We start from the raw sequence: 13,349 nt of genomic DNA, 5'->3' as shown, positions 1-13,349 counted from the left end.
TGCATAGAATTGAATAATGGAGTTGGGACCCATTAGCGTTTTCTATTTATGACATAATCAATGCTCGTGCCAAATTTCACGTTTCTATGACACCGGAAAGTGAGATAATTAGATTCCGTACGTAAAATTGGGACGCTAATTCTTTTGCGCATAGAATTGAATAATCGAGTTGGGACCCATTAACTTTTCCTATTTATGACATAATCAATACTCCTGCCAAATTTCGAGTTTCTATAACACCGGGAAGTGAGAGAATTAGATTCCGTACGTAAAATTTGGACGCTAATTCTTTTGCGCATAGAATTGAATAATCATGTTGGGACCCATTAACTTTTCCCATTTATGACATAATCAATGCTCGGGCCAAATTTTAAGTTTCTAAGATATTGGAAAGTGACAGATTTAGATTACGTACGTAAAATTTCGACCCCAATTCTTTTGCGCTAGAATTAAATAATCGAGTTGGGACCCAATTACTTTTCCTATTTTGGAGATAATATATGCGTGTGCCAAATTTCATGTTTCTACGACATCGGGAAGTTGGAGAACTTTTGGCGAGTCAGTCAGTCAGTGAGTGAGTCAGTGAGGGCTTTCGTCTTTATATTTATAGATAGCAAATGTAGTTTTACAATAGGCATGACACAGGCATTCTATCTTTGGTGTTCTATGGTTCTCTGTATGATGCGCTGGCCCTGCGCTAGGTATAACACTGTGTACCAGTTTTGAATGGAATGTTCCTTTAAATCTTGTTTTTCTTCTATTTTGCAGGTGTCACACTGGCTGGAAAGGACAGTTCTGTGACCAGTGTATCCCATTTCCTGGTTGTGTCCATGGAAGTTGCAATAAACCCTGGCAGTGTATCTGTGACGAGGGCTGGATTGGCAGTCACTGCAACATTGGTGCCTGGATCATTTATACAAGTTTCCAATATTCATAAATTTAAAATTTTACCAAATTCAGAATATAAAAAGTTGATTTAAAAGAGGTTTCTGGAACATTAAAAAAATGGTTAAAATGAGGAAAAATTGAATATTTTATTTACGTATCCCAGCAGCTCCCCATCCAGCACTGCAGCCACGGTGCCCATCACACGGAACCTAAAAGAAGCGTTGGACAGGTTGCCATCGGGATATGTGTGCATTCAATTTTCTTCTGTATAATATTTTTTAATATTCCAGAAAACCCAAATAAAGATATTGGGGTGTTACTAAGTGCATCAAAATACTTGACCTTGTTTAAGGTGACCAGATTTTCACATGGTCAAAGCGGGACAGGGGTGTGTGGTCAGGGGCGGAGCTTATCATGACATATGATTTTTCTTCCGTCGTTATAAAAAGTACAGGACCGTTTCAAAAAAGACAGGGAGCAAATTCCGCAGAATTTTTACATCCAAAAAACAGTCAAAATCTGTGCTATTGGGTGCGGCTTTTGACAGAAAATTAGCCACGTACACACAACTGATTTCATGCTATGCGGCGCCCCCCAACCTCCTCAGTAGGCTTCCCGCTGTCAGCGCTCCTCGGCTTCTGGTTCCCAGCGGCCTGTAGTGGTCACACCTAACCAGCAGCGCCGCACCTGACCAGGCCGCTGGGAACTGGAAGCTGGGAGCGCTGACAGCGGGAAGCCTACAGTGAAGGTGAAGAGGAGTGCCACATAGAATGAAATTAGCTGCAGATGCACAGCTGATTTTCAGTCAAAATCTGCACCAATTGTACAGATGTTGACTGTTTTTTTGGATGCAGAAATGCTGTGGACATTCTGCAGCATTTCCACCATGTGTAAACATACTGTAAATCAGCTTGATTTATGCTGCTACATACAGACCGGCCTCAGTCGTAATAGTGTCCCCCACAGTGGCCTCAATAGTAATAGTGTCCCCCACAGTAGCCCTCAGTAGCAAAAGTGTCGTCCACAGTGACCCTCAGTAGCAATAGTGACCTCAACAGTTACCCTCAGTAGCAATAGTGTCCCCCATAGTGTGAGTTACATGCAGAGCCTGGCAGCACCTGTGATGATGTCACCATCATGTAATCAGTTACTGGTCCTTTATCCTCCTTGTGCACTGAATGAGGGATGATGGGCGTATTACATCTCCCACGAACCCCTGCGGCCTCAGTTACTATGGATACAGCAGTACTCAGTCTAGAAGTTTGTAACTGATTATCAGACAGCTGCACTCCTGTGTGGAGACTCCAATGAATGACACCTCACAAATGTCCACATACATAGCTGGCGGTGCATATTGACCAACAACATTTAAGCATAGTCCTTCACCACAATCTTCACATCTCCTGAACGTGATATCATGGAATCTCAAGTGCTAATGCTGCCAACACCAGTCCAGCCTTCATCTAATTGTCAACAGTTGTCTAGTGTTGAAACAAACAATCGCTGTCATGCAAACATGTCACCACAGAAGGTTTAACACCGCCATGCAGCTAATGCAGCTTACATGATACAGCGACAAGCCATGATATCACCTCAGTTACCAGCTTGAGTTTGTAAATCTCCTGCAGCAGATATGCGAAAGCTATGAGTGAACATGTCTTCTCAGCAAGCAGCTGAGGTTCGTAAATCACATGCAGCTTATATGCGAAAACAATGAGCCAACATGTCTCCTCAGTGAGCAGCTGAAGTTCGTAAATCACGTGCACCTCATATGCAAAAGCAGTGTAGCAGAGCTGTGTGTGTGTATGTGTGACGTGCAAGTAGCATTGTGCCACCAGAAACACTGGTACTATAATTTCCTAATAATTACTAGTCAAAGTGCTAACGACCACTTGACCATGAGTGAGTGCTTCACATACTCCGCCCCTGATCACATGATGGTGATATCATCACAGGTCCTACATCTCATGATGTAGGCTGACAGAAGAACAAAGTTATGACTCTTGGAAGGTGGGGACAAAAATAACAAAATGAGAATACAACTAAGCCGTTATGATCTCAGACACAATTCAGCAGGCCTGACAGAAGACACCGACCTACCGCCACCACAGAGATCCAGCGGGCTGAAGGCCCTGCAGTGATCTCACTCCCACGTGACCAGTGCTGCTGTGCAGGGAGCGATTCTGGAGTTTGATAGAGCACAGAATACTGGATAAGCACAAACCCAAAGAGCCACCTACAGTAATAATATTAACCCCCTCAGTAGCCCCAGTTATATTAATCACACAGTAGCCCCAGAAATAATATTAACTCCCCCCCTCAGTAGTAATATTAACCCCACAGTAGCCCCAGTAATATTAACTCCATAGTAACCCCAATAATATTAACCCCCTGGGTAATATTAACCCCAAAATAGCCCCAGTAATATTAACCCCACAGTAGCCTCAGTAATAATAGCCACCCAAACCCATATACTTACTTCCTCCTTGTAGTCAGCGCAACTTCTCCTCTTCTCACCACTGATCCTGGGTGCACACTTATGTCAGTGTGTGCACCCGGAACGCTTCCTTCCTTGTCCTCTTCTGCGAAAATAAGGTGAAGAGGGGTCAGGGGAGGAGGATCCCGGGTGCACACACTGACATCAGAGTATGCACTGGGATCAGCGGCGCTGTGTGATTACCGTCTGTGGAGCTGTGGCACCCCGGCTGGTAATCACTACTGTGGTGAGCAGTTGACGGCGCATGCGCAAGTGCAAAAGGCTCTGTGTGCCCCTTTGCCACGCGTGCCATAGGTTCGCCACTACGGCGCCTTGGTTGGAGCCTCTGACTATCGCTCGCTGCGTGTGTGATGCATGGGGATCAGGATGGATGTAGTAGACCTGTGTGTGTGATGTGTGGGGATCAAGATAGATGTAGCAAAGCTGTGTATGTGATGTGTGGGGATCAGGGTGGATGTAGTCGATTTGTGTGTGTGATGTTTGGGGATCAAGGTGTAGTAGATCTGTGTGTGTGATGTGTGCAGATCAGAATAGAGTAGAGCTGTGTGTGTCTGATGTCTAAAGTTCAGAATGGATGGAGTAGAGCTGTGTGTGTGATGTATGGGGATCAGGATGGCTGTAGTCAATCTGTGTCTGATGTGTTGGGATGAGGATAGATGTAGCAGAGCTGTGCGTGTGATTCGTGGGGATAAGGATGGATGTAGTAGATCTGTGTGTGGGATGTGTGGGGATCAGGATGGAGTACAGCTGAGTGTGATGTCTGCGGATCAGGATGGATGGAGTAGAGCTGTGTATGTGATATGTGTGGAGCAGGATGGATGTAGTCAATCTGTGTGTGATGTGTTGGAATCAGGATGGATGTAGCAGAGCTGTTTGTGATAGGTGGGGTCAGGATTGATGTAGCAAAGCTGTGTATATGATGTGTGGCGATCAGGATGGATGTATTCGATCTGTGTGTGTGATGTTTGGGGATCAAGGTGAAGTAGAGCTGTGTATGATGTGTGGGCATCCGGATTGAAGTAGCAGATCTGTGTGGGATATGTGGGGATCAGGATGGATGTAGTAGATCTGTGTGTGGGATGTGTGAGGATCAGGATTGAGTGGAGCTGCGTGTGATGTGTGGGGATCAGGATGTAGTAGAGCTGAGTGTGATGTCTGGGAATCAAGATGGATGTAGTAAAGCTGTGTGTGTGATGTCTGGGGATCAGGATGGATGCAGCAGAGCTGTGTTTGTGATGTGTGGGGATCAAGATAGATGTCGCAATGTCGCAAAGCTGTTTATGTGATATGTGGCAATCAGGATGGATGTAGTCGATCTGTGTGTAATTTTTGGGGATCAAGGTGGAGTAGAGCTGTGTATGATGTGTGGGGATCAGGATTGATGTAGCAGAGCTGTGTGTGTGATTTATGGGGATCAGAATGAAGTAAAGCTGTGTGTTATGTGGGGATCAGGTAAAGTCGAGCTGTGTGTGATGTCTGGGGATAAGAAATGGATGTAGTCAATCTCTGTGTGATGTGTAAGGATCAGGATGGATGTAGCAAAGCTGTGTGTGTGATGTGTGGGAATCAGGATAGATGTAGCAGAGCTGTGTGTGTGATGTGTGGGGATCAGGATTGAGTAGAGCTGTGTGTGATGTGTGGGGATCAGGATGGATGTAGTAGAGCTGTGTGTGATATGTGGGGATCAGGATGGATGTAGCAGAACTGTGTGTCTGATGTGTGCGAATCAGAATGAAGTAGAGCTGTGTGTGACATGTGGGGATCAGGATAAAGTACAGCTGTCTGTGATGTCTGGGGATCAGCATGGAAGTAGTAGAGCTGTGTGTGTGATGTGTGGGGATCAGGATGGATGTAGTAGAGCTGTGCATGTGATGTGTAGGGATCAGGATGGATGTAGTAGATCTGTGTGTGATGTGTGGGGATCAGCATGAAGTAGAGCTGTGTGTGATGTCTGGGGATAAGGAATGGATGTAGTCAATCTGTGTGTGATGTGTGAGGATCAGGATGGATGTAGCAGGGCTATGTGTGTGATATGTGGGGGTCAAGATTGATGTTGCAGATCTGTGTGTATGATGTGTAGGAATAGGATAGAGTAGAGCTGTGTATGATGTCTGGGGATCAGGATGGATGAATCCGAGCTGGGTGTGTGATATGTGTGTGTGTGTGTCGGGGGGGGGGGGGTCAAATTGGATTAGTAGATCTGTGTGTATGATGTGGGGGGATCAAGATGGATGTAGTAAAGCTGTGTGTGTGATGTGTAGGGATCAGGATGGATAAAGCAGAGCAGTGCGTGTGATGTGTGGGGATCAGGATGGATGTAGTAGATCTGTGTGTGGGATGTGTGGGGATCAGAATGGAGTAGAGCTGTGTGTGTCTGATGTCTGAGGTTCAGAATGGATGTAGTAGAGCTGTGTATAGGATGTCTGGAGATCAGGATGGATGGATTAGCGCTGTGTGTGTAATGTGCTGTATTTATAATGTGTGGGAATCAGGATGAATGTATTAGGCTGTGTGTGTGATGTCTGGGGATTAAGATGGATGTAGTAAAGCTGTGTATGTGACGTCTGAGGATCAGGATGGATTGAGTAGAGCTGTGCGTGTAATGTGCTGTGTGTAATGTGTGGGAATCAGGATTGATGTAGTAGAGCTCTGTGTGTGATGTGTGGGTATCAGGATGGATGTAGCAGAGCTGTGTGTGTGATGTGTGGGGATCAAGATGGATGTAGTCGATCTGTGTGTAATGTTTGGGGATCAAGGTGGAGTAGAGGTGTGTATGATGCGTGGGGATCAGGATTGATGTAGCAGATCTGTGTGTGTGATGTATGGGGATCAGAATGAAGGAAAGCTGTGTGTGATATGTGGGGATCAGGATAAAGTCGAGCTGTGTGTGATGTCTGGGGATAAGAAATGGATGTAGTCAATCTCTGTGTGATGTGTAAGGATCAGGATAGATGTAGCAGAGCTGTGTGTGTGATGTGTGGGGATCAGGATGGATGTAGTAGAGCTGTGTGTGATATGTGGGGATCAGGATGGATGTAGCAGAACTGTGTGTCTGATGTGTGGGAATCAGAATGAAGTAGAGCTGTGTGTGACATGTGGGGATCAGGATAAAGTAGAGCTGTTTGTGATGTCTGGGGATCAGCATGGATGGAGTAGAGCTGTGTGTGTAACATGCTGTGTGAGTGTGGGAATCAGGAACGATGTAGCAAAGCTGTGTATGTGATATGTGGGGAACAGGATGGATGTAGTCAATCTGTTTGTGATGTGTGGGGGTCAAGATTGATGTTGAAGATCTGTGTGTGTGATGTGTAGGGATCAGGATGGAGTAGAACTGTGTGTGATGTGTGGGGGTCAAGATTGATGTTGCAGATCTGTGTGTGTGATGTTTGGGGATCAGGATGGATGTATCCGAGCTGGGTGTGTGATATGTGGGGGGTCAGAGTGGATTAGTAGATCTATGTGTGTGATGTGGGGGATCAGAATGAATGTAGTAGAGCTGTGGGTGTGATATGTGGGCATCAGGATGGATGTAGTAGATCTGTGTGTGTGATGTGTGGGGATTAGGATGGAGTGGAGCTGACTGTGATGTCTGGGGATCAGGATGGATGTAGTAGATCTGTGTGTGTGATATGTGGGGATTAGGATGGAGTAGAGCTGAGTGTGATGTCTGGGGATCAGGATGGATGTAGCAGATCTGTGTGTCTGATGTGTGGGAATCAGAATGAAGTAGAGCTGTGTGTGACATATGGGGATCAGGATAAAGTAGAGCTGTCTGTGATGTCTGGGGATCAGCATGGAAGTAGTAGAGCTGTGTGTGTGATGTTTGGGGATCAGGATGGATGGAGTAGAGCTGTGCATGGGATGTGTAGGGATCAGGATGGATGTAGTAGATCTGTGTGGGATGTGTGGGGATCAGCATGAAGTAGAGCTGTGTGTGATGTCTGGGGATAAGGAATGGATGTAGTCAATCTGTGTGTGATGTGTGAGGATCAGGATGGATGTAGCAGGGCTGTGTGTGTGATATGTGGGGGTCAAGATTGATCTTGCAGATCTGTGTGTGTGATGTGTAGGAATAGGATAGAGTAGAGCTGTGTGTGATGTCTGGGGATCAGGATGGATGTATCCGAGCAGGGTGTGAGATATGTGTGTGTGTGTGTGTGGGGGGGGGGGGCAAAGTGGATTAGTAGGTCTGTGTGTGTGATGTGGGGGATCAGGATGAATGTAGTAGAGCTGTGTGTGTGATGTTTGAGGATCAGCATAAATGTAGCAGAGCTGTGTGTGTGATGTGTGGGGATCAGGATGGATGTAGTAAAGCTGTGTGTGTGATGTATGGGGATCAGAATGAAGTAAAGCTGTGTGTGATATGTGGGGATCAGGATAAAGTCGAGCTGTGTGTGATGTCTGGGGATAAGAAATGGATGTAGTCAATCTCTGTGTGATGTGTAAGGATCAGGATAGATGTAGCAGAGCTGTGTGTGTGATGTGTGGGGATCAGGATTGAGTAGAGCTGTGTGTGATGCGTGGGGATCAGGATGGAGTAGAGCTGAGTGTGATGTCTGGGATCAGGATGGATGTAGTAGAGCTGTGCGTGTGATGTGTGGGGATCAGGATGGATGTAGTAGGTCTGTGTGTCTGATGTGTAGGAATCAGAATGAAGTAGAGCTGTGTGTGATATGTGGGGATCAGGATAAAGTAGAGCTGTCTGTAAAGTCTGGGGATCAGCATGGATGTAATAGAGCTGTGCGTGTGATGTGTGGGGATCAGGATGGATGTAGTAGATCTGTGTGTGATGTGTGGGGATCAGCATGGAGTAAAGCTGTGTGTGATGTCTGGGGATAAGGAATGGATGTAGTCAATCTGTGTGTGATGTGTGAGGATCAGGATGGATGTAGAAGGGCTGTGTGTGTGATGTGTGGGGGTCAAGATTGATGTTGCAGATCTGTGTGTGTGATGTGTGGGGATCAGGATGGAGTAGAACTGTGTGTGATGTCTGGGGATCAGGATGGATGTATCTGAGCTGGGTGTGTGATATGTGGGCGGTCAATGTGGATTAGTAGATCTGTGTGTGTGATGTGGGGGATCAGGAGAATGTAGTAGAGCTGTGCGTGTGATGTTTGAGGATCAGGATAAATGTAGCAGATCTGTGTGTGTGATGTGTGGGGATCAGGATGGATGTAGTAAAGCTGTGCGTGTGATGTGTGGGGATCAGGATGGATATAGTAGTGCTGTGTGTGTGATGTGTGGGGATAAGAATGGAGTAGAGCTGTGTGTGTCTGGTGTCTGAGGCTCAGAATGGATGGAGCTGTGTGTGTGATGTATGGGGATCAGGATGGCTGTAGTGTGTGATGTGTTGGGATGAGAATGGATGTAACAGAGCTGTGCGTGTGATTTGTGGGAATCAGGATGGATGTAGTAGATCTGTGTGTGTGATGTGTGGGGATCAGGATGGAGTACAGCTATGTGTGATGTCTGGGGATCAGGATGGATGTAGTAGAGCTGTGTGTGATATGTGGGGATCAGGATGGATGTAGCAGAAATGTGCGTGTGATGTGTGGGGAACAGGATGGATGTAGTAGATCTGTGTGTGTGATGTGTGGGGATCAGGATGGAGTACAGCTATGTGTGATGTCTGGGGATCAGGATAGATGTAGTAGATCTGTGTGTGTGATGTGTGGGGATCAGGATGGAGTAGAGCTAAGTGTGATGCGTGGGGATCAGGATGGATGGAGTAGAGCTGTGTGTGTAACGTGCTGTGTGAGTGTGGGAATCAGGATTGATGTAGCAAAGCTGTGTGTGTGATGTCTGGGGATCAGGATGGATGGAGCAGAGCTGTGTATGTGATATGTGGGGAACAGGATGGATGTAGTCAATTTGTGTGTGATGTGTGAGAATCAGGATGGATGTAGCAGAGCTGTGTGTGTGATGTGTGGGGGTCAAGATTGATGTTGCAGATCTGTGTGTGTGATGTTTGGGGATCAGGATGGATGTATCCAAGCTGGGTGTGTGATATGTGGGGGGTCAGAGAGGATTAGTAGATCTATGTGTGTGATGTGGGGGATCAGAATGAATGTAGTAGAGCTGTGTGTGTGATATGTGGGCATCAGGATGGATGTAGCAGAGCTGTGCGTGTGATGTTTGAGGATCAGGAGAAATGTAGCAGATCTGTGTGTGTGATATGTGGGGATCAGGATGGATGTAGTAGATCTGTGTGTGTGATTTGTGGGGATTAGGATGGAGTAGACCTGAGTGTGATGTCTGGGGATCAGGATGGATGTAGTAGATCTGTGTGTGTGATGTCTGGGGATTAGGATGGAGTAGAGCTGAGTGTGATGTCTGGGGATCAGGATGGATGGAGTAGAGTTGTGTGTGTAATGTGCTGTGTGAGTGTAGGATTCTGGATGGATGTAGCAAAACTGTGTGTGTGATGTCTGGGGATTAGGATGGATGGAGTAGAGCGGTGTATGTAATATGTGGGGAACAGGATGGATGTAGTCAATCTGTGTGTGATGTGTGGGAATAAGGATGGATGTAGCAGAGCTGTGTGTGATATGTGGGAGTCAAGATTGATGTAGCAGATCTGTGTGTGTGATGTGTGGGGATCAGGATTAAGTAGAGCTGCGTGTGATGTGTGGGGATCCGGTTGTAGTAGAGCTGAGTGTGATGTCTGGGGATCAGGATGGATGTAGAAGAGCTGTGTATGGGATGTCTGGAGATCAGGATGGATGGATTAGCACTGTGTGTGTAATGTGCTGTGTTTGTAATGTGTGGGAATCAGGATGGATGTAGTAGAGCTGTGTGTGTGTTGATTAAGATGGATGTAGTACAGCTGTGTGTGTGATGTCTAGGGATTCAGGATGGATGGAGTAGAGCTGTTCGTGTAATGTGCTGTGTGTAATGTGTGGGAATCAGGATGGATGTAGGAGAGCTGTGTGTGTGATGTCTGGGGATCAAGATAGATGTAGCAAAGCTGTGTATGTGATGTGTGGCGATCAGGATGGATGTATTCGATCTGTGTGTGTGATGTCTGGGGATCAAGGTGGAGTAGAGCTGTGTATGATGTGTGGGGATCAGGATTGATGTAGCAGATCAGTGTGCGTGATGTGTGGGGATCAGAATGAAGTAAAGCTGTGTGTGATATGTTGGGATCAGGATAAAGTAGAGCTGTGTGTGAAGTCTGGGGATAAGGAATGGATGTAGTCAATTTCTGTGTGCTGTGTGAGGATCAGGATGGATGTAGCTGAGCTATGTGTGTGATGTGTGAGAATCAGAATGGATGTAGCAGAACTGTGTGTGTGATGTGTGGGGATCAGGATTGAGTAGAGCTGTGTGTGATGTGTGGGGATCAGGATGGATGTATCAGAGCTGTGTGTGTGTGACATGTGGGGATCAGGATGGATGTAGCAGAGCTGTGCATGTGATGTGTGGGGATCAGGATGGATGTAGTAGAGCTGTGTATGGGATGTCTGGGGATCAGGATGGATGGAGTAAAGCTGCGTGTGTAATGTGCTGTGTGTCTAATGTGTGGGAATTAGGATGGATGTAGTAGAGATGTGTGTGTGATGTCTGGTGATCAGGATGGATGAAGTAGAGCTGTGTGTGTAATGTGCTGTGTGTGTAATGTGTGGGGATTAGGATGGATGGAGTAGGGCTGTGTGTGGTGTGTGGGGAGTCAGGATGGATGGAGTAGAGCTGTGTGTGATGTGTGTGGGTCAGGATGGATTTAGTAGAGCTGTGTGTGATGTGTGGGGATCAGGATAGATGTAGTAGAGCTGTGTGTGATTTGCAGGGATCAGGATGGATGTAGTAGTGCTGTGTGTGATTTATAGGGATCAGGATAGATGTAGTAGATCTGTGTGCGTGCAGATCCACGGCAAACATTTTGTAAAATAGATAGGTTTTTGACATGGGTGTATGAGGTGGAATTTATGATGTGATAATTATTATTATAATGAAAATCTGTTAATGCAGAAGTTGAATAAACCAGAAAAACAAACTTGCTTTCCCTCCAGCGGAGTCCAACCCAGTGCCCGGCTGGTGAACCCAGCGTACCTTTCTGCTGTCTTCTCCTCTGCTGCTGATGTGCCAGTCGATGTGCTGGCGCACATGCGCAGTATAAAGGACTCCGCGTCGTCCAAATGGTGATGACATGGCTGCCACAACCATTTTGCAATGATGATTGCAGAATGTCCACAGGACGGACAGCTTTCCGCTCGTGGGCAGGAAATCGCGTATTGTCATAGCACGCAATGGGCTGGATTTGCTGCAGAATCTGGAGGCGGAATCTCGCTGCGGATTTCACAATGCAAATCTGCCCGTGTGCAGGAGGCCTTAATATAATGTGAAATATATTAGGAAAGCTCAAGCAGAAGACTGTGTAGATCAATGAGACGATGTGTCTTAACCCTTAATGAATGGGCTGCATGTATTTTTCTATGACTGATAATCCTAAAAATGTCATAGTCCAACTATCAGTTCCCTATTCATGTGCACTTTATATGAATGAAACTCATATTTGACAATTTACAAAACTTGCATTGCTAGTTAAAAGCAATGGAAAACTATGAGAACAGTGCCACCTGCAGTTTAGGCTGCAAATTTATATTTTTACTGCAAATTTTTTTGCAGCCTCTGAATATTTTTGGTTTTACATATGAAATGCGCCTTTTGACCATCCCCTTTTTTCTCTGTATTATATATTGTCTACACGTATCCTGTCTTTGAGGATGCATCAAAAAGCAGTATTTTCCACTTGTCAGGGGTGAAAGAAGGGGTTTGGCAGGCGAGTGTCTTTCAGCTCATAATCCTCAATGCAAATCTATAACAGGGTGCCAACCAATCTTGTGCCATTTCTAATGCTGGTATCTTATGTGACATAAAGGCCTTTGGACCCATCAGGCTTTAGTGCCTGACCTCTATGCCCCCTAAAGCTATGCCCCTGATGTTTAGGGACCCGAAACTGACATAGTAAATCATATCAAATTTCAAAGACTCATAAAAAGCAAACCTGAAGCAGAAGCTGGATTTTAAATACAACTTTGAGCAGTAAAGCAACATGATGTAACTGTAGCAGTGTACAGAAATGTAACATATGTATATTTTCCCACAGATATCCATCCCTGTGCTGCTGTTCCCTGTTCTAGTAACTCTACCTGCATCGAAACGGGTGATGGTGGATATATCTGCCTTTGTGCTCCAGGATTTACAGGAAAAAACTGCATGGTTAAAAGGGGACCCTGCAATACAAATGGGTAATTGATCACCTTTAAATTAGAGTTCCAGCAAAACCGAAATACCTTGCGTATGTTCACACCTGGCAAAATTTGCACAAACTGGTGTGGATTTTGGTGCAGATTTCAGTTCCTTATTCGAAAGGTGGAATCTGTACTGAAAATATGCAGCACAAATTAACATGCTGCAGATTTAAAGCCCCATGTCAATACTGCTGGGGATTTTGTGCTAAATATTTCCTTTTGAAATCTTGACCACATTACTTGTACTGAGGATTTTCCACGTAGAAAATTGGGTGCATTTATGTCCTGAAGAAACATACCCTTACAGTAGTCCTAAGTGACTTTGCCCCCACACACAAGTATTAGGGTGCCTACCCACTAGCACGGATTTTCAATGGTTTCATATTCATTTGCATTTTTTTTTATTAAGACTCGCAAGGAATCCTCTGCCACAGCTGTTACAGCTGTGGCAGAAGTCGGTGATGCTATCCCATTTCTTTCAATTGGGCCGGCACTGCTGTGGCCCCATTGAAAGCAGTGGGTTGCAGGCAACCCCCGCAGTGATAATTTTCGGGGAAGGGCTTGAAATATAAGCCCTTCCCTGAAAATCATGGCTAGCTGTAACAAAAAGTAAAAAAAATTCTACTCACCTAGAAGTGCCGTCTGGCTCTTCTCTCCTGCCTCGGCAGTTGTCTTCTGTGCTCTGGAGGCCAGGAATTGAAAAAACCCTGCCT

At 45.7% G+C, this 13,349-nt stretch overlaps 1 protein-coding gene across 1 annotated transcript in view; it reads left to right on the top strand.

Moving 5' to 3' along the window:
- The window catches only part of DLK1 (delta like non-canonical Notch ligand 1), a 51,226-nt gene that overhangs the window by 22,325 nt on the left and 15,552 nt on the right, over positions 1-13,349 (top strand). Inside the window, exons 3-4 of the mRNA XM_066605803.1 lie at positions 769-899; positions 12,492-12,633. Of these exons, the coding sequence (XP_066461900.1) occupies positions 769-899; positions 12,492-12,633 (273 nt within the window). The remainder of the gene's footprint in view (positions 1-768; positions 900-12,491; positions 12,634-13,349) is intronic.

Source organism: Eleutherodactylus coqui, chromosome 6 (assembly GCF_035609145.1).
Source record: "Eleutherodactylus coqui strain aEleCoq1 chromosome 6, aEleCoq1.hap1, whole genome shotgun sequence".
Taxonomy (NCBI): domain Eukaryota; kingdom Metazoa; phylum Chordata; class Amphibia; order Anura; family Eleutherodactylidae; genus Eleutherodactylus; species Eleutherodactylus coqui.
The sequence above is the reverse complement of the archived record's forward strand: the minus strand, read 5'-3'. Positions and strand labels throughout refer to the sequence as shown.